This window comes from Gekko japonicus, unplaced genomic scaffold, assembly GCF_001447785.1.
Source record: "Gekko japonicus isolate JY-2015 unplaced genomic scaffold, Gekko_japonicus_V1.1 scaffold28, whole genome shotgun sequence".
NCBI classification, from domain to species: Eukaryota; Metazoa; Chordata; class Lepidosauria; order Squamata; family Gekkonidae; genus Gekko; species Gekko japonicus.
In genome coordinates, this window is record NW_015177010.1 from 720,950 (window position 1) to 743,290 (window position 22,341).

Consider the following 22,341-nt stretch of genomic DNA (forward strand, 5'->3'; position numbering starts at 1 on the left):
AAACTGGACTTTGAATGTGAGGAAACATTTATTACAAGGACTTCAGAATGCCATTATGCCCCCAAACAACTCTGTGAAACAACAGTGGCTTGGAGTCCAAATTACATGCCCTTCAGTACCCTCTGATCGTCAATGTTCCATGGGGATGTACCTGGGGATTTCTCTGGTGTAAACCCAACACTGTAGATTCTGTCACCATCACACTAGCAATAAAAGGTTTATCTGCAAAAGATCTTCCAGCAGTACTTTAGTACTAAAACAGAACCAAGGGAAGCAAGTACAACAGCAAGAGGAAACCTGTACACCAAAACTCTCTCTTTGCAAATCATTGCACAACCAAGTTCATTGTCTTATAATTCCTTGCATCCACCAACATGACAAGTGGAAGAATTAGTGCTGGCTGCCATGTGGATTGGAGCAGATCTGGAAAAAAGCCCCATGCAGACATACTCCAGGGACATCTGCTTTGTCTTGTGGAACTGTGATGCTTCTGGAATAATAAATGATCCATTAATATAAGCCAGGAGGGCCTGTAAGCAGCAGCAACACTACAATGAGCAAGACACAAAGGTATATAAGTGCCCACGTAGCTGCCAAATCCTTGTGTATTTTAAGCTGCCCTTCACAGAGGAGAAGGCTACACACTGATTCCTATGCCTATCTGTAACACGGAATGTCCAAAATTTGAACGTTGTCATTGGCCCAGAGTAAACTGGTTTCTGGCCAGGCCACAATACCTTAGGACATTATGCGGTTCTTGCTCATTTAGTCTATAAATACTCGGTCCCTAGAGGCATCCTTTTTACTACCTTTATGGATCTAAAGGTAGAATTTGACTCTGTGCCAAAAGGCATCCTTGGGAACAATTAAAGGCAGTGTCTATAGATTGTTGCCTTCTATGGCTTGTTAGTCTTCTTTATATGAACACTTCCACCCAGGTACATTGTACTTTCAATGGACAGCTCTCCGAGAAGATCAGGATAACCAAGGGTGTTGAGTAAGGCTATCTATTGCTCTGACCTGGATAGCCCAGGCAAACCCAATCTTGTCAGATCTCAGAAGCTAAACTGACCCTGGAAAGCACTTGGAAGGGCGACCTCCAAGGAATATCAGGGTCATGAGGCAGGTAATATCAAAACCACCTCTCTGAAACATCCTAGCCCCGATAGAGGTTGCCAGAAGTCAGCATGACTTCGAGGCTCTCAAGCACATATACTCACACAGCCCTCCCCCCAAAGCAAGGCTGTCTACTGGCTTCTTTGCTTTTAAATTTATATTTAAAGGTTTTGCCAAGCACCCTCGAGGGATACCAGTTTTGCTCTCCCATCTTAGCTAAGCAACCCATTTCAATTTCGTTATATGCAGATGATGCTCTTTTGCTTTCTAGAACTAGAGTTGGCCTTAGGAACATAATGAAAACTTTTTTGCTACATTGCAATCAACAGTCCTTAGAGATAAATTATTCTAAATCCAAGGTCTTTAGAGTTATTCTATGATCTTTAAATGTGCTAGCATAAATGCTCGATGCTCTGAGGAAACAAGTAAGGGTGGATAAATAATGAGGGGGATCTCCTGTTGGAATAATTCAGTTAGAATTGGAACTGTTGGAATAGAAGTATTAGAATTATTCTAAATTCAAAATCCAAGGTCTTTAGAAAGACTCCATCTAATACCAACACTCCTTGGATACTAAATAAACATCAAATTGATCAGGTAAAAATCTACAAGTACCTGGGTGTTTGGTTCCCCTTTAATTTAAATCAGGACAGATATAGGCAAAAAGCCTGTTTAAAAGTGTCAGGAGTGATAAAAGTGATCATTCACGTCTATTATAAGGGTGGCGCTTAGGACGTCCCAGCAACACTACAGGGTCTTAAAGCTTGAGCTCTTGCACAGTTTTTCTATGGTGCCCCAATCTGGATCACAGTGGTTAATGAGTCAGTGGATAATCTCAATTCCTTTTTTTTTTTACAATGGACAGGGGCTTCCCCTCACCAGTAATTAGGCTAGAGGTAGGCATTAAATCAGCTGAAACACTAGCATGGCTCCATGCTTTAAATTTTCGAGCTAAAATTCTGTACACTGTGGTCTCTGGTATCTCTGGAGCCAGGATTCAGCTTATTGCCCCGACTCAGGACACTAGATGACAAGTTTTTGCAACCAGAAGTCAGTCCTGAAGATATCGCCTCCTCAAATCCTTCAGACCACAGGAAAAGACTAACATACCTAATAACTGAGCTCCATTTTATTTCAACCTGGAGTAGAGGAAGGTGGGTTTGATCCCCATAAGTGCTAGGAATTATTCCAACAGGAGAACCCCCTCATTATTTATCCACCTTTACTGTTCCCTCAGAGCATCAAGCATTTATGCTAGCCCATTTAAATGCCTTCCTTTCTATGAACTTTTATGGCAGGTAGATTTTTTTCAGTGTGGTTCTGGCATTATCAATACCATCTCACACAAAATTGTGGACTGTCCCTTACTAAAAAAAAAGGTGGGGGGGGATCCAGAGGGGGATTTTGGTGCAAGGTAACATCTAACTGGATTCCATTTCCCAAACCATACTTTTGGATGAAAACTATGATTGTACAGCAGCTCAGTTGCAAAATTTATGGCAGCTGACTCTTCTTCTAGGCATAAAGGCTTGAAGCTTGTCATTATGAACTAAAAGCAGATAGAAAGAAAGAACCTTGACATTCACATGAATGACTTAAAAACTCAGCAAAAGTCAGTGAATGTTAAAAGTCACCAAAATATTCACCAGCAGGGATTTTATTTAACTAATTAAAACATTTATAAGCTCGCTTTTTTCACAGGGAACTGGGACTCAAGACAGGTGAGAGATTAAAAGCCATATAAAAATCACAGAAACCTTAAAACATCAGTCTGTTATTCAGATCACAATTCATATGGTCTCAGAGAATCAACAAAGTTCATTCCAGTGTTTGACAAACAATATCCAGTTTTTAACAACCTTATTTGATTGGGATTCCTTCCCCTTTATAATAGGGTAATTTAGTTAGAAAAGCCACATTCCAGATCCTCCTCTACCGCCTAATTAAGTCGCACTATGTCTTATGATTTCCACACTGCTGTTACCAAAGCTGTTACTAATTCTCTCTCTCTCTCCTCTCTCTCTCTTGTCCTTTCCACACTTGGATCTCATCCCTGATTTTATCAGAGTTCAACTCGCGACACAATACCTTGCATTTATCCCTGGTTATAACAGCATCCATTTACCCCAGGACAAGTGTGAGGCAAAGCCAGATGACCTCAATGTAATGTGGAAACAAAAAACACCCCAAGATAATTACAGGGGTGAACTCAAGTGTAGTGTAGAATGTAAGTTCGGGGACAGGGTTGAACCAAGATTTAAGGTCTAGTGTGGAACAATGTTCCCTCTAAGCTGTGGAGTCTTGTGAGCAAAAATTCTACTTTGTGAGCTACTGGCATTAAAGTTGTGAGCCGAGCGATTTGGCTACTGCATAAATTAGTTGGCTCTGGAGCCCTCCTTCCTGAGCGAAGACAAAAATGTGTGAGCAGAAGGCTAAGAAACAGTGAGCTAGCTCACACTAACTCAGCTTAGAGGGAACACTGGTGTGGAATCACCCTCTATCTGTTTTTAGTTCATGGACAGAATGTCTTTAACAATCCAAAACCATAGAATCACCAGATCCAACACTTTTTCAAATAGCCAAGTAACAATATCCACGTATCTTCAGGACCACCTCCTCTGGTATATCCTCCGAAGAGCACTACGCTCTGCAGAGAAGAACTTACTGGGTATTCCCAGCCCGAAAGACATCTGGCTGTCCTCGAACAGAGCCAGGGCCTTTTTGACCTGGTGGAACTCTCCATGCCCTGCGGGACCCAATGCAGTTCCTCAGGGCTTGCAAGGTCAGGCTTTTGGCTGAGGACAGTGACGGGCTCCACCTCATCTGGCACTTACCCCTCTGCTTTTTTGCCCCCACCCTGCAAGGCAGTGGCACAACCTGAAGTTTTTCGTGTGATCTGGTAATGTTTTAACTGTGTATTATTTTATTGTTTTGATTATTTATGAATGTGTTTTATTGTTGTTCACTGCCCTGAGCCTTGTGTATACAAGAGAGGGCAGTCTAAAAGCCTAACCTATAAATACATACATGAATAAATATTTTAGGCTCCTTTGGTGTCTCAAAACCTATGATATTTTGGGTAAGTGCCCATATGTGATCCCCAAACTTCCAACTATTAAAACAGTCAGCTGAAACCTTACAGATACCATCTGTAAGAGGCCCCTACCCCTAAGAACCAACAGACTACAAAAGACCTCAAGAAACTCCAAAGTCTCTCTTTAAAATTCCATTTTATAAACTTTCCGAAATCGCAAAAGAGATGGGGACATTTCTAGTACCTTCTGGAAGGCTGTTCCATAGGGCTTGGGGAGTTAAGGAGAGAACCTGTGAGTGTGGAGCATACGGTCTTTACTGGACAGCAGCCCTTGCAGCTGCTTAGGACAGAGGGCCTCCTTTGCCTCCATTGGAAGGAGCAAGAGACTGTTAGGTGCTTCTCACCAATACGGGGCTTTCGGGGGCAGAGCCACTGAGTTCATAGCTCTGCTCACCGGCCTCCTTCCTCAGTCTTTCCTACAGTCGAGTTGGGTCACTTGTACCAGAAGGATGGATTCCATCTCTCCAAATGGGGCAATAGGATTTTCTTGGAACATTTGTGGCAAGGGCTTAGGTCAGTGTGGGGAGGCAAGGGCCTAAGCAGAGGCTTGACCCTGGACCATGGCAGGAATTGGGCAAAATCGGTTAAGCGACTGGTGATCACCAGTTAGTAGACACCCCCCTTGCTTGGGGGGTGGGACGTCTGGCAGAACCCGACTAAGGGTAGAAGCTCACAGTGGGGAATGCAGGCAGCCTGCAAGACCCTCTGAACAGATCCTCCCCTCAAGTTTTGTGGCTTGGGGGGGTGGGATCTTCGAGGGGCATCCCAAGCCACCTGGCAAGAGCCATGTGGATTTTGGTCTGCACCAGAGGGCGAGTGAGTCACCCATATCAAGACAAGGGACAAGGTTGAAAACCTTGCCTTGACTTTCACGTAGTTGGCCCTTTCCACTTCATATTTTAATAGTTGCATTTAAAGTTTAATAAAGCTGCCCCATAGTTATTCCATCAAATGTGTCTTGTCTCTATATTCTGACTGTGGAGGCAAACAGAATGTACTGTCACATTTAGGGATGACCAATGGATGCTGCTATGCTGAACAAAGTTGCTGCTTTGGTTCATATCAGAATTAAGGGTCTTTCAAGTATGTGGGCCACAAGCAATGAAGAACTTTAAAGAAAGCAGACAGCACCTTGAACTGAACTTGGAGACAGGGAACCAATGGAAAGACTGCAAAACAGCTGTGATAGATTCCTGTGGCCCACCTCACTAACAGTTGGACTGCTGTATCTTGCGCAAATTGAAGTTTCTGAACTGTCTTCAAGGGCGGCTCCAGTGTAAAGCATGTTACAGTAGTCAAGCCAGTATATGTCCCACTTGCAATCATGGTATTCATAACATGTTTCTGAGACTTGCAAGATTCACACATAACATTCAACAGAGTCTGCATATTCACCATAAAACTGTGTTTGGAACGTTTTAGTTTAGAAAAAAAATATGATTTAAGAGGAATAGAGTAGAGCTTGCTAAGATTCTGAACAATGTGAAGAAAGTGGACAGCAAGACAGCTTTTCCTCTCTCTTCCCAAAGTAGTAAAACTTGGCAGCACCCAACAAAATTGACATGCAGTAGATTCAGGATACACACAAAAAAGTACTCTTTTGCACAATGCAAAATTAACTTATGGATTTCACTCCCACAGTATGTAGGGATGGCTACGAGTTTCAATGGTTTTATAAAGATAAATTCATAGATGCTAGGTCTATCAATAGGTGCTAGTTATGATGGCTGAATGAACCTCCAAGTTCAGAGGCAGTGTAACTCTGAATGCCAGTTTCCAGGGAAACAGTGGCAGGGAAAAGGTAATCTCTTGATTTTAGGACTGTTGCCTTTAAAAAAAAACATTTATGAATACACTAAACATGGCATATACTGGAAGAAATACCTATTTTTAATTTGAATAATATTCCTTATAAATGGAGCTTGTTAATCTAACCATTGTTTATAAACTCACTGTTCAGAACACTGGAAGCTTCATATACAAATCAACTTGATACTGAGAGCCAGAAGACAAAAGCATGGAATAAATATAGATAAACACTGAGTAGCTGGGCAGAGTAGCGCCTGCCTATTTTCCTTTATGACTCTTCATACAGAAACCTACTTTAAAAAAAAATGACATGGAGAGGGTCTGAAATTTCCCTGAAGTGACTAGCCCTGCCTCACCCAACAGGCCCTCCACAGTTATGACCCTGCTGCAGAGACATCCTGATCTAAAGGCCAAGCCAAAGAAGACGCTGGAAGCTCTGTGGAAGGTTCTTCTCCACATTCCTGTGGGAGACCCCAATTCAGATTGAGACTATAGAAAGAAGAAGATTTAATCCCCACTCCTCCCCAGACATGCTGTTGTCACAAACTTAATCCCCCTCCCATCTGCCCTTTGCCTAACTGGGGGAAACACAGATTCTCATTCTGGTGCTTGTATGCTTCCCCACAAAAGACAAATAATCATTCTGGTAGGCTGATTTGAGGTCAAGAAAATGTTGTGAGGAGAAACAGTTAAAATCCCCCCTCCCTAGACATGGTCCCCATCAGGGTTTCCTACTACTGGTGCCACTGGACTCAAAATCTGTTCTGCTCCTTTTTACAATTAGAGTTGTCAGCTCTGTGCTGGGAAATAACTGGTGACATGGGGGGAGGGCAGAGCCTGGGGTAGGCAGGAGTTGGGGGGGGGGAAGAGACCTCAGCAGGGTAGAATGCCATAGAGTCCACCCTCCAGAGCAGCCATTTTCTCCAGGGGAACTGATCCTGGCTGTCTGGAGATCAACTGTAATAGCGGGAGATCTCCAGGTGCCACCTGGAGTTGGCAGCCCTATTTACAATGGACAACCATGCAGAAGATCTAGTCACTGATTTTCCAACAATTCGCCTGTTTCAGCACTACAGTGCACTGAGGTAAATGTAAAGGCTACCAGGCAGTATATAAAATACAGAAGCCTATTTTAGTTTTCTCTCTTATCTTATTTACTTACTGCCTGTATCTTATTTACTGACTTAACTGTGTCAGTTAAATGGTGACTACTGAAACAAACAAACAAACAAACAAATAAGATTTGCCGGAACTTCAGCGAGATGCATAAACATATGTGAGACACAGAGCTAAGAGTAAATGCCAAAAAAACAAAACAACCCCCCCCCCAACCACCCTCACCCCTGCTTGTGGGCTGCGAGACCAAAAGTACACAAATTAAGAGGAGGTACAAGGTCATATCTATTACGTGCATAATGCTCTGAAAAGCAAGGAGGGGCTCATTCATCTAAGGTGCCACTTATTTTAAGGGACTTCTATCAGATTCATCAGTATTGACATGCGGCCATTGCCTAGTTTGACATAGGATGCCTTCTGCTTCCAAATAGCACAAGAAGCACTGACTACTTTTGCCTTGCAGCAAGAAACAGCTGAACTTGCACTGGGTAGGTTGCTATCCTCTTCTCATATAAGAAGAGAATCTTTTGCAATAGATTGTTAAAACTGTTGCGAAAAAATAATATAGGACGATAGGCTGATATGCTAAGGTAGAGAGGAACGTCAGCTCTTCTGTGCTTAGGAGCTACTCCACAACTGGAGGACTAATTTCTGCTTTCAAAGGTCCATGATGCTGAAGCACAAGTCATCCCCCATTAACAGTAAAAACAAACATTTCTCCCATTCTGTAAGTATGCACCAAAACCCAGTGCTTTTGTCTCTACACATATACAGCTGTATCAAGCTTTTCTTTAAATATATAAAACACGCAGAAATCCATATTTACAGAAGGATTAGGAAACCACTGCCCACTCCTTACTCATTGTACTAAAATCTTATGCCAAGCCTTTAGCAGCATAAGCTTCTGTTCCCAAAACCTACTTCAGCAGAATCTTACAGCAGGAGCTGAAGGTACTTCTTGGTGCGAAGATGCTATTTAAACTGCAACAGAGAATGGAGCGAAGCCAGTTTTACAGCCTTTTAAATAACACCTCCGAATTCTGCACAGCGAGACAGAGATAATTAGGTGAGCACTTCGAGTCTCTCATTAGGAAAGCAGCATCCGATGGCAAAGGTGGTGGTGGGGGGGGGGGGGGGGGGGGGGGAGGGATATAAACAGAAGATGAACGAAAAGCTTGACCCAGCTATTTAAGCACACAGGCATACGAGGCTTGCAGAGTCTCACACAGCCCTGTGAAAGCAATGCGGCTGCTAATTTTATAAGCTACACGTGCAAAAATAACCTCACCCAGCTTGCACATCTGCACACTGCACACATAGCTGAACTGTCACATTATCGAATCATATTATTTCTTTGCACCGACTTACTTCAACTGTCGAGGTTCGCAGTCAACTCCCGGCAGTAAGAGTCTGGCTGCTTGCCGTACATCGTCGCTATCCACAGAGAAGCTGCGGCGGTGCCCCGCGTGAGCCAGAGCCACTCTTATCCATTCCATCAGAGGCGGCAGCACTATGAAAGGCCTACAAAAAGCAAAAAACAGAAGAGGCTGTTTCATCTCTGCTGTAAAACACAAAAAACAAAAGCAAACCAGAGTTTACAGTTCCTTTCCTAATGGGCTTCTCTGAAACAGCAAATCCCATACCTTTTCTCACAGTTCTGTGAGTGTTCTTTCCTAGTTTATAGGTGTTTCCTTTGGGGTTTCCAAACCTTGCTGCCAATCACAAAACCCAGTGGCAACAAAAATAGTTCCCGAATGTCTTAAAAAATAAAATAAAAAACCACAGGAGAGCATATCCAAAAAGCTCTTTTTTCAGCTAGAAATAAGGGTATCTGAGAGAGACAGGAGACCATTCCTTCCCTTCCTCAAACTCAAGAGAAGCTTTAAAACCACAGGATGAAGTGTTTGCATTTAAATGAATGTAATATCAAATTTTCATATGAGCACTGAACCTACGTCTGTCTGATATGAAAAATTCAGTATTCTAAACCTTTGGAGCCACCAGTGTTGTGTTTTTTTTAAAACTTCATTTATACTCCATTTTTCTCCCCAATGGGGACCCAAGGCAGCTTACATTACTCTCCTCTCCTGTTTTATCCTCACAACAATCCTGTGAGGCAGGTTAGGCTGAGTGTGTGACTGGCCCAAAGTCACCCAGCAAGCTTCCATGGCAGAGTGGGGATTCAAACCTGCATCTCCCAGATCTTAGGGCAGCACTCTAACCAGTACACCACGCTGGCTCTCAATGTGTGACCTCACTAGAGTTTTTCAGCAATAGCAAACCTCTTTCTTTTAAGGGCACAATCTAAAAGACCTATTGGACCCAGACTAAATTTTCTAGCAGTGGAACAGAACTTTCCTGCCCCCCTCCCCAGCTCATTGATCTCCACAACATGCTGCTCCTGCCAGACAGGGAGACCCTGAGGAATGGCATGGGTGGGTTCTACTGTGCAAAAGGAGAACTGGTGGAATCTGGCAGTTTAGTCTGGATCCTTCACATACACTGGGATGAGTTATTTTCAGAATGATAGCATCGCCTGTTAAGTGAGAAGACTTACAGGTGCAGAGAGATCCCAAGCTCTTGGCATTAGAGGCTGATTGGACCCTTCCCCTCCTTAAAAAACCACTTGTGCTTCTGTATACAGGCAGATAATTTAGTCTGGGAGTGTCAGTAAAAGCCTCACTGAGTGCACGCACAACCATGTGCACATGTAGAAGCAACTTTCTAGTTGTGACAGGTCCTGATTTATAAATCAGTCGGAGATCAGAGTTCAAATCCCTACTCATCCATGCACGATGGCCTTAAGTTACTCACGACCTCAGCTTAACATAGTTCACAGGGCTGTCATGTGGAGCAAACGTAAGGAATGATAGCAAGCAATCAAATCCAGTTTTTTACATACACAAAAAGGATAATAATTTTGTATTGTTTAAATAAATATTTTGTACTTTACCGCTAGGAAACTTGATGATATGTTATATTAACCAAAAGGCAGAAAACAAAATTACTGTGTTTTCCACAGTTCCACAAACATTTTAAAGAAAAAAAATAAGTACCTCTATTGAGGTACCCTTTGCTCAGTCATAAATATGGAGTCTGTATTCTTATCCATAGAGCAGAAGTGAAAAGTACTGAGACTGACAAGTGATTACAGCTCTCATACCACCCAAAACACCCACCCACACCGCAATAGGCTATTTACAGTGGCCAAGAGTTTCACATGCTCTTGGCCGGGAGCCTAGCCCTCTGATTGGTGCAGGCTAGGATCCACATAGTCCATTGTTCTCATGATTGAAACTTGAAGGTTTTGCCTGACCGTGTGGAGCCCTAGACTGCCATGTGGCCGGGACAGGATACATTACAAGAAGATTCTAGAATAGTGGTAGAATAGTTTTTGTAGAAAAAGCCCAGCAGGAACTCATTAGCATAATAGGCCACACCCAACAGCAGGAACATTAGCATATTGGGCCACACCCCTGACAGCACAGCTCATTAGCACATTAGGCTGCACCCACATGTTACCAGAAGTGTGGTTATCCAGCCACACCCACCTTTTGCTTGTTGTTCTGTTTACCTTGTTTGTTGTCAAAACCCAGGGCCTTTTTTTGTAGCAGGAACTCCTTTGCATGTTAGGCCACACACCCCTAATGTAGCCAATCCTAATGAGGTTCTGCTGTTGGGCGTGGCCTATTATGCTAATGAGTTCCTGCTGGGCGTGGCCAACTTGGGAGCCAGCCAGAACTCCGTTCCTGTGCGTTCCTGCCCCAAAATAGACCTGGTGGGCACTTTCAGCCTGTGGGCACCTTTGGAATTTTGAGAGGGTTTGGTAAGCACAGTCCAAAATGGCTGCTGCAGAAGGTGAAGCCAAGCCCCAAATGGCTGCCACAGGTAGTGAAGTCAAATGTAATACCTCCCTTTTCACTTTGAAAAAGGATCACAGAAGAGGAACAAAAAGAAATGAAGGAAGGTCTGAGGTGACGGAGAAAGAGAAGGGGGGGGATTAACAACAAAAAAACAGCATGAAGGACAAATGGAACCACACACTGACTAAGGGAATGGGGGTGCTTACCAGCCCTTCAGTGGCTCCCCGCTTCGGAGCCCCCGATTCCCGCCCCGCCGGAATCGGGGCTCGGGGGGAACCACGTTGCCGACATTGGGGGTGTGGCCGAGCTCGTCGGGGGGGGAAACCATATCTTCCCCCCCGACGAGCTCGGCCACGCCCCCAACGTCGGTAGCGTCTGACGTCACTTCCGGTGATGTCGCGGTGGCGCGCGCACATGCGGACTGCTCCCGGACGGGACGCGGACTCCCCTGCCGGTGAGTGAAAATTATTTGGCAACCCTACTGCCTGTAGTTGTTAATGTATATTTGGAAAACACTTTCCTATGAATGAGGACCGCCAGTAATAAACCATGCCATGCAACAGCGCCTACTTTCTGAAAAAATCAGCAGGCACCATGGATACCATGGGCCCATTGGGGAATGCTGTTCTAGAACATTAATTGAAGTGAGGGAGGACCTTACATCCCTTCTCCTGGTGGACATGTTGCTCTGTTCTGTGTATGAACCTAGAGAAGTGAACACATTCCCTCTCTGTTCTCCTGTTACTATCACAGAGGTTAGGACAGATAGCAAGTTTTGGAAGTAACTCCTGAATGAAACACAAGAATGCTTACTCTAGATAACGTAGAAATAATTGTTTATTCATGCTGTAATTTAAGCAGTAAAGTACTTCTGTAATCTTTGCACAGCCAACGCAGCAGAGCGTAAACTATTGTTGTACATCTGCAGGGTTTTGTGGGTTTTTTTTGAAAAAGAGGTGCCGGAACTTTTACGAGGGAAATGAAGTTTTCAATCTGTATACTGAAAACTCAGGAACTTTAAAGTATTTTTAAAAGAATTTTGTTGAAGAGGTTCTGGAACTTCGTTCTGGCACATGCCTCCAGGGGGGGAAAGCCCTGTGCATCTGCATTTACCAAAATGAAGAATTGTAACTGGTAAAGTTAGTGCTGGAATAAGCTATTTCTGCTAAAGAGGTTAGGTGAAAAGCCTTGGAGAAAGATAGACAGAAAATTCGACTCTGGTGTACTCTGCTATAATTAAAGGATGGACAGACACAGTATCTTTGTGCTTGCCCTGCCTCTGGCTAATGAGTGTGGCAATGTACCAATCATGAAGGAAACGTATGTGTGTTCCTCATTTCTGTCAAAGTTCTAGAACCTTCTACCCCGTGGTCTGTGTGAGAGCTGCTTAGAAGGCGGGACCATACCAAGACCTTTGCTTCCATCCAGTTGTAATACAATATTTTGTTGATCTTGGTGAGTGGTGAATAGGGCTGGGCTTTATGTATTTATAACTTCAACACTAGTATTGATCTGCATAACAACTGGAAATCAAAACTTCTCCTGAAATGTCATTTTGATAGGGTGAGTGCAAGAGACATTCCACGCCAAATTCTGCCCATTATTCCACCAAGCCTTATAAACCCTGAGCGACTCAAACAGTGATCCTAAGCATGTCTACTCAAGTCTATTAAATGGGGCTTACTCCCAGAAAAGTGTCCTTGGAACTGCATTGTCAGTTTCTTCTCAAATTTTCATTTAGGGCAGCAATTCAAAAGGTCCAGCCATTTCCCAGAGTTCCTTTCGTCAAGTTTTTGATCTTTAATTTCAAGGATCTTCAAATTTTCTCTCTGTTCAATCCTTTTCTCCTTTGTATGACAGCTCTTCTGTGCTTGACTGAGTAACCTATCACACAGGGCCCTGTAAATAACTACCTGGAAAGATTCAAACTGACTAGACCAGTTTTATGTGACCTAATTGGCAACCACAGAGCGTCTTTTTGACAGAAGTGGATTCTGTCTCTCTGTTCCAAGGAGGTGTAGATTTCTCTCTTTTACAAACTCATCTCTGAAGGAAGAAATGGAGTCACAGCCTGCCTAATGCAGTCTTCTTGGTACTCTGGACTGGAGAGTTCCTTCACATACATGGGCTGGAGGGGGGAAAACCTGCTCAGTTCTACAAAAAGGCGTTATCAGGTTGTGGCATAATCACCCATTATATTAAGAGTAAGCAAAACAATCCCATGAGACATTTCCATCATATATCTGCATACTGATTTCATTTGTCCAGAAGAAAATTATGTGACGGCAAGGGGGACTTCCTCACAGTACAGAATAATTCCTCGATGTGATTTTAATCATGAGAGGTCCTGAACACACACCACCCAAAGTGACAATAGTGGGTAGGCACTGCAGAAGCATTACCTAAATTTGTTAAACAGGAGCAAAGAGCTCCCTCATGGGGCAGGGGTGGAAACTAATATGATAATAAGCCGTGTATTTATAGGCTAATTTTTAATGCTGAAAACTGGCTACTTTCAGCCCATCATGACAAGGGCTATTGTTTGCGGTTGCCAACTCCAGGTTGGGAAAATCCTGGAGATTTGGGGGTGCAGCTTTGGGGTGGCAGGGTTTGCAGGTGGGAGAAACCTCAGCAAGGTATAATGCCACAAAGTTCCCCATCCAAAGCAGCCATTTCCTTCAGGAGAACTGATCTCTGTCATCCGGAAATCAGTTGTAATTCCAGGAGATCTCCAGACCACAGATGGAGGCTGGCAACCCGACTCTTGTTCCAGTGTATTGGCTGAGCTTATATGGATACCATCATTACACTGACTGATGGTGTCAGGATAGGGCTGCCAAGTCTCCCCGGGGGACGGGGAAACCCCCGCCCTAGAGGCCCGTTCCCCGCCGGTGGCGGATCGGGTCCCGGGGGGAACCCCGCCCTGACGTGCCCGTCACCAGGAAGTGACGTTAGGACGCCGAGCACGCTGGCGGCGGGGCCACGACCATCGGAGGGAAAACTCTATGGTTTTCCCTCCGATGGTCGTGGCCCCGCCCCCAGCGTGCCCGGCGTCCTAACGTCACTTCCGGGTGACGTGTGTCCGGCGCCTGGGAGTCCCCCGCTGCGGCGACTGCAACGACTTAGCAACCCTATGTCAGGAACAGTTATGCTTTTATAAACAAAGTATGGCTTTTTGAAACATTCTTCCTACTTGCCGCCCACTGGCCTGTTTATTTAACGCCTACCACCACTTCATAAGAACATAAGAGAACGTAAGAACATACTAATTCATACTAATGATGAACAGCTTCTAAGGCCTTTATGCAACTTACAGACTGGCTACGTCAGTTAAAAAAGACCATTTCATGAACCCCTTAATTTGGACTGACAGTGGTTCTGGTCAATGCTGGAAGAGTACCTTTAGGAATATATTTTCTAATAAATATTTTTTTAAACACTTGCTGGAAATATGGTACTGAAAAAGTTTGGTGGATTGCAGAAACACTGATTAGTATGTATGCTTGTGGCCAAAGACAGACAGGCCCTGTTTGGTAGAATCTTCATACCTCACAGTCTAAGAATTTCATAAATGATAGATGGACAAGCAAATAGAACAAGGCCTTTGCTTCAGGAATGAAGCAGAAAAGCAAGGAGTAAAGTAAACATCCTCTAGGTATAAAAGGTAGTTCTAAAGTTTCCAGGATCTTAACATTTTATTATCCCAGCTGGGAAAACAGAGAAAGAAGGGGGGGGGGTACATTAGAATCAGAAGAGATGAGTTAGCAAGATATTTCAAGCTGAAAATATTATTCTTTCCATAACACACAGAGGCACTGGTTGAGGAAATGGCAAGAGCACCTATTGGACAGTGCCGACAGCATCATTAATGACAAGCTGCACCATACTGTTCTCTATGCCTGTGGCAGGCTGCAATATTAATGTAGAAGTTCTCAAATTGGGCAGCACCCCCTTGGAGTCTATGGACATCTGAAGAAGGTCCATGGAAGCATATTATCCCTAGGCAGTTTAAAGTATTCCTCCCTTCACCAGCCAAGACCTCAGTAGTTTGAATGCCACTCTAGCATAGACTCCTCACCAGCTAAGAATGGATTTGTTGGTAGGGGGCAAACATCATCTTCTTTACCCCTTCTACATCAGTCCAACCTGCTTTGCAAAGAATAACTCCTGCTTTGTGCTGCTGCTTTCCTGAGTTTGATTTTAAAAGGGGTTTTCCTCTTCTAACTGGTGCATCAATCTACAGACCTCACACACAACACCAGGCTGCACACACATCTGTACTTTGCATGCTAGCCTGTGGAACAGATGTTGATGCTTGTTGGGACTGCAGAATGCAGTGTGAATTTGGAGGGTGGGCACGAATTCAAAATGCTGGAGAAACACCAAACATTCTCATCTTGAAAAGAAGAGAAGATAACATTATAAGCATTGCCTTGCTGGACTGGACCAGCAAAAACAGGTTCAGTGTACATACTATAAGCAGCCATCCCTCTGTCATGTTACCTTCAACTCTCTGGAAAAGCTAGCCATGACAGAAAGGGAGAAAAACTTCTCTCTTAGTCACTCTGCCTGCATTATTCCTGACTTTATACCTTTCTCTGTCATTTCTTTTTTTCTTGATTACAAAGGCCCAAGTACCTTAATAGCTCTTTTTAGAGATGATGCTCCAATCCGTTGTTCATTTAGAGGCATAAGGTGAGGAAAAACAATAGGTTCAATTCACTGTAGCCATTCTTCTGACTTTGCCTGTGGGCCTCATGTGCTGGATTTCCTGCTAAACTGTAACTGTCAGAGGGCTTTGCCCAATTTTGCCTCAGGACTGTCAATTCCCAGGTAGATCCTTTATTTGCAAGCTCTGCATTTCCCTTCTTGTACATTGCAACACACATCCTTAATTTTTTTAAAAAGGGCCAGAAACAAACCTCCTCCAATGCAACATTGCTACATGTAGAATGGAAATTGCTCTATTGTTTTTCAATCATGCAAAGAATGTGGGTTCAGGTGCTGTACTCTAAAATAAGACCTAAGTAAAAGTACTTTCCTAATGATGCATGAAGTAATAGACTTTCACAGACCTGAATGGGAGATTTTAGTAAGAGACTTTTTAGAAAAGATAGCAAGCACAGGCCTGCACAACTGATTATTCACCAAACCAAAAGTAGCCCACTGCGAGCTTAATAGACTGTATTTGCATGCCTGGGGTATTGCAAAGACCAGGTGTGTGTGCATGGGGGAGTGTTAAGCTACTGAGGAGTCACCACAAATGGCTCATGGGCTTCACTCTGTTTGGGAGGCCACAAGTGGTACAGGTCTTGACACAGATCATCTGATTTAGAAACTGGCTCTATGCATTGTTTTAATATAGATTAAAATGATACCCAAGTGTCAAGGGTTTGTTTCATTGTCTACATCATTTTGTGTAAAAAAATCAACAAAGGCTAAATTGAAATGTACTTCTAATCCCACCCCCACCCCCCAAAAAATCACCTTCTCACTATATTGGTGGAAAGTGGCATGTGGCATTAGCCACACACATAATTGGTTTCTCTTCATAAAGAGAAGTTGCAACCAGGAAAGTCCAGCTGCTTTAAATGATTGCGAGTGTGTATTTTTAAAGCCTCTGTATTAATTAGGAGCTGTCTCCTCCTGTGAACACTGCAAGCAGCAGAGAGCACAAGACTGGTTGATATATATCATGCATACTCCACAGCAGGCGCCACACACTGAGGGCATAAGAAAAGGTCCTTGTATTTAAAGTCATGTGCTTTCCTGGTTCCCTCTACTTTGAGATTATAGTCTGAAGCTCTATGCAGGATGTGTCCTCAGACTCCAGGACTCTCTTTTGGTTTCACTGGATGAGATGGCAAAACACCTTGCTCTTGACAGCAAATCCCATCCATTTCACTACACAAGAACCTTCCAGTGATTTGTGTCCCATGTGGATCAGCTGCCATTTTGATTTTCTGCCTCAGACACCGAAATATTGATCTAGTTAAATAGCTGAACAGGTCTCATGGTGCAAAGACTCAGAGAATGAAGGAGAAGGGACATGTCAAGTCTTCTCTCCTAAGACCAAACAGGACTTAAACTTTGTTCTCCTGAAACCAGTCACACATACACACAAAATCAGAAATGCGAACCTTAAAAATCTGTTCAGGTGGGTAGCCGTGTTCATCAAAAGCAGCAGAACAAACTTGGAGTCCAGTGGCACCTTTAAGACCAACAAAGTTTGTTTTTTCGGTTTTGGCGTCTGCAGTGGCGGCCACGGTCTCCCGAAGCGGCGGGAGCTGTGCGCCAGCGCCTGCAGCTGGGAGGGGGGTGCGAACGTCCGCACCACCCCTGGAGCCCGTATGAAGGGCTCCCAGTCATAGGGCGCTAGAAGAGCTCTTCCACCGGTGACTGGCCAGCAAAGGGGGGCTCCTCCATGCCCCGAAGGTCCCACCGTTTGAGAAGGAACTAAGAACGCACACCGGGACAAGCGCTTGGTGGTCCAGTGCATTGTGGTCGAGAAGAGCGAGTTCTACAACGAAAAGTGAGTGTTGGTCTACGCGAAGGCACCAAAATCCAAGCGGAAACTCCCCCTTAAACAGACCAGGGGGGGACCCTCTCTTGAAAGAAATAAACATGGACTTTGCAAAGAGAAATCTGAAGGGGGATCAAGCATAAAGCGGTTGTAGGCTAATATAAAGAACTTCTGAGAACTTACCAGGCGTTTCCAAAGGTTTCTGAGACTTTTGTAACTTTTTAAAAAAGTAAACAAATCTCAAACATGGCACCTCCAAGAAGGGAAGAAAAAGATAAGCCATCAAAACTGAGGCTTCCTTTCAGAAATGCCAGGCCAGCGAGTTCTGTGTCTAGACAGGACAGAAATGCAGACTTGCAGACAATGCTGGTTGAGGCTTTGCGCCCTCTGCTGGAGCAAATGATACCATTACATGCCAAACTCAATGCCCAGCAAAGTCAGTTGAATGAGACTGCTAGAAAAACAGAGAAAGTGGAACAAGACCTGAAACAAGTCGATGCCAACACTCAGAAACTTAAAAAGCAAATGCAGGTAATGACAAAAAAAAGAGAGTATCTGATGAGTGGCAGATTTACAAGTGGAGTTTCTACAAAGTGAAATAGATACGATTTATAGATCATACTCTGAATTTACAAGGAAGAATAATCTGCCCGGCGAGATTGTGGTAAGATTCTTCAGGAGACAAGTTCGGTATCAAATTCTGAAAGCAACAAATGGAGCTACCCTGAAGATTAAAGACAAAGAAATAAAGGTTTTGAAGGACATTCCATTTGAAATAAGAAAGAAGAGAAAGAAATACAGAGACATGGCATTGTTCTTACAGAAAAATAATGTCACCTTCCGATGGACTTTCCCCGAAGGTGTCATCTTTAAATTTAAAGATAAGAAAGAAAAAATTGACTCTGTTGAAAAGGCACGTGAATTTCTACAACGACAGACCGGTCCAGCAGACCAAGAAGATAAAGACAACGGCAGCAGCAAGGGAAGTGAAGAAGAAGAAGGCTTGGCATCTTCTGATGAGGACTCATCTTCTGAACTGGGGGCTGCGGCTCCTAAAAGAGGTTACTGGTTGAGAAACAAAAAGGACAAAAAATGAAAGAGTTATAACTGTTTTTCAGAGCCTGTTTTAATTTAAGCTTAATTTGTTGTTGTTGTTCAGTCGCACAGTTGAGTCCGACTCTACGCGACCCCATGGACCAGCTCCCACCAGGCCCTCCTGTCTTCCGCCGTCCTCTGAAGTTTGCTCAACTTCATGTTCGTTGCATCGATGACACTGTCTAACCATCTCATCCTTTGCCGTCCCCGTCTTCTTTGACCTTCAATCTTTCCCAGCATCAGGGTCTTCTCCAGTGAGTGCTCCCTTCTCATTTGGTGGCCAAAGTATTTGAGCTTCAGTTTCATTATCTGGCCTTCCAGGGAACAGTCAGGGTTGATTTCTTTGAGGATTGACTGATTTGATCTCCTTGCAGTCCAAGGAACTCTCAAGAGTCTTCTCCAGCACCATAGTTCAAAAGAATCTATTCTTCGGCGCTCGGCCTTCCTTATAGTCCAACTCTCGCAGCCATACATGACTACTGGGAATACCATTGCTTGGACCATGCAGACTTTTGTTGGCAGGGTGATGTCTCTACTTTTTATCATGCTGTTTAGGTTCGCCATCGCTTTCCTCCCAAGGAGCAGGCGTCTTTTAATTTCATGGCTGCAGTCACAGTCTGCGGTGATCTGGGATCCCAGGAACGTGAAGTCTGTCACTACTTCCACGACTTCCCCTTCTATTTGCCAAGGAGTGATGGGGCCGGATGCCATGATCTTAGTTTTTTTGATGTTGAGCTTCAAGCCCACTTTTGCGCTCTCCTCTTTTACCCTGAGCAAGAGGCTCTTTAGGTCCTCTTCACTTTCTGCCATTAGAGTGGCATCGTCTGCATATCTGAGGTTTTTGATCTTTTCCCCAGCAATCTTAATTCCCGCTTGTGATTCATTCAGGCCAGCATTTTGCATGATGTACTCTGCATATATATTAAATAAGCAAGGTGACAATATACATCCTTGTCGTACTCCTTTTCCTATGCTGAACCAATCAGTTGTTCCATATCCGGTTCTAACTGTCGCTTCTTGGCCCTTATATCTCAATAGAGATCTTTATATAGCCAGTTTTATTGGAATCCTGATATAAGCAGTAAGAAAAATGTACTCACTTAATGTAGCTATGTTAAAGCGTATACACTTATAAGCTAATACTGTAAACATTTGGAATGACCACCATCTCTTGGGTTTTTAGGAGTTTTGCTTTACTTTCTCCCTTAGTATGTAGTTACCCTCCCTTGTTTCTTTGTAGTTTATAGAAAATGCAATTAAAAAATCCCCTACGGGAGGCTAAAAAAAAAAAGACCAACAAAGTTTTATTCAAGGTATAAGCTTTTGTGTGCACGCACACTTGTATCTGAAGAAGTGTGCATGCACACAAATACTTGTGCCTTGTTGATCTTAAAGGTGCCACTGGACTCAAACTTTGTTCTGCTTAAAAATCTGATTAGTACAAGCACTTCACCCCAAATTTTCAATGCACTGTGAATGGTAAATATGTTTCCAAAGGCTAAAATATTTTTGTACCAAACTAATAACATTTTATCTGGCCTTCATGACATCAAGTCAACAAAAGGCTTTTTCAAAGCTGATTTCCCAGTTTTGTTCTGCTGTTCCTTATAATTAAATTTGGTCTGATTCACTGGTTTTAAGTTTTTGGGTTTGCTTTTATCCATTTCAGACCCAAGCGACATGTGACAGCACAATTTTAAACATTTCTAGTTGTGGGTCTGCTAGCCTCACTTGTAGGCCTTATGTTAAGTCACCTACAATGCAATCCTAAGCAAAGGTACACCCTTCAAAGCCCATTGACTGCAGTAGAGTCTAAAAAGGGCAATTCTGCTTGGGATTTCACTGCAAGAGAACTCCTCTTTGTTTAGCGAAAAGTGGCTGGTTTTGGATTATAATAAATGCACATATGATGATGAAAAGTGCAAAGTAAATTTTAAAATAATGGAAATAAAATCAACTTATACCTCCTTAATGAGCCCTGAGCACAGAACTCCTCTGCACATTCATTCAATGCACAGAGAGGACACAAGTGTGCTCACTCCACCCTCTGCTTCCACACTTTCACTGGCCTCTCAGAACATTACAGCCACATGGAGGAAGAATTCATGTACACTCTCCCCCAGTTACAGGGAGGGAGCATAAGCACTGACACTGCCACCATGTGATTGTACCATGCTGATAAACCTGCAATCCCCTACGGTTCCTCCTTTGAGCTGGATCAAAATAGGCTTCAAGGGAAAGCCCCAGGAAGTCAGTGAATCATGCTCAGAGTTAGCACGATGTCATGTGGATGTTCCCACTTAATTAAGGGACTATCTGAATTCCATGTAGGGTTGCCAGGTCCTACCTGGCTACTGGCAGGGGGACTCCCGATCCTTCCTTCCACGTAGGTCTTCTGGCACATGCACTTTGTGCACTTGCTGTGATGATGTCACCCAGAAGTGACATCATCATGTTTCCGATGTTGGGAGTGGCACTCTAGATTTTGGGCAGAACTCTATGGTTTTTTGGGCCTCAAAACAATAGAGTTTTGCCCAAAAACTAGAACATCACTCCCGATGTTGGAAACGTGATGACATCACTCCCAGGTGATGTCCTCGCGCCAGCATTGGCAGCGGGCTTCTTGGGGGTGGGGCTTCCCCCTCAGGCCAACTGGGCCATGGTGGATTGGAGCCCCTGAAATCGCCCCCCCCAGCCCCATCGGGGGAATGGCAACCCTAATTCCATGCAGGGAAAATATCCCTGCCCAAAGCTGGAGATTTGAAACCTCTTTCTTATTTTATAACTTCGCAGGCTAATAACAATTTTGTAGCACTGCACTAAGAAATAAAAATAGGGTGCTTGAGAAAGAAGAAAAATGTCGCTCAGAAGCCTAATAAAATATTGTTATTGCATCTGAAGCTATACCTCTACTTTAAAAAAGAACAATGAAGGTGGAAGAATTATTTATACTTTTGTTTTTAAAATTCTGCCTTTAGGACATGCATGCATTTGCACTATTCAACAAGCAATGTTAAACTACAAAAACGAATGGCTGAACTGTGTGGAATAAAATTCAGGTGAGTAGCTATGTTGGTCTGAAGCAACAGAACAACCTTTGAGTCCAGTGGCCCCTTTAAGACCAATAAAGTTTTATTTAAGGTATAGGTAGGGTTGCCAAGTCCCCCCGGGGGGTGGATTTCCCCCCGCTTTAGAGGCCCGATTTCCGCCCCCGCGGAATCGAGCCCTGGGGGAAACACCACCACCCCGCGCACCGCCCGAACGTAACATCATGATGCCGGGCACGCTGGGGGCGGGGCCACAGCCATTTGAGGGGAAAACAGAGAGTTTTCCCCTCAAATGGCTGTGGCCCCGCCCCCAGCGTGCCCGGCATCATGATGTTACGTTCGGGCGGTGCGCGGGGTGGTGGAGGAAGTGTGCTTGCACAGAAAGGCCTATACCAGGAATAAAACTTTGTTGGTCTTAAAGGTGCCACTGGACTCAAACTTTGTTCTGTATGGAAACTGTACCGTGTGCCCGGCAAAGTCAGCTAACCACCCTACAGGATACAGGCAAAAGGCTTTAACACCATGTCCCCCCCCCACACACACACACTGTTTATTGTTTTTTAAAGCCAGTCCGACTGATTAGTTCTGGAGAACAAGCAATAAGTTCCAGAAAACTTGCATGCTGATTTATATGGTCCTAATAAATGGTATCAGATGGTTTTGGGTTTTGAGAATTTG

The 22,341-nt window shown here is 43.9% G+C and overlaps 1 protein-coding gene across 1 annotated transcript in view; it reads right to left on the reverse strand.

Moving 5' to 3' along the window:
- BTBD11 (BTB (POZ) domain containing 11) overlaps positions 1–22,341 on the reverse strand; it is a 371,102-nt gene that overhangs the window by 62,762 nt on the left and 285,999 nt on the right. Inside the window, 1 exon segment of the mRNA XM_015427577.1 lies at positions 8,504–8,656. Within this exon segment, the coding sequence (XP_015283063.1) occupies positions 8,504–8,656 (153 nt within the window).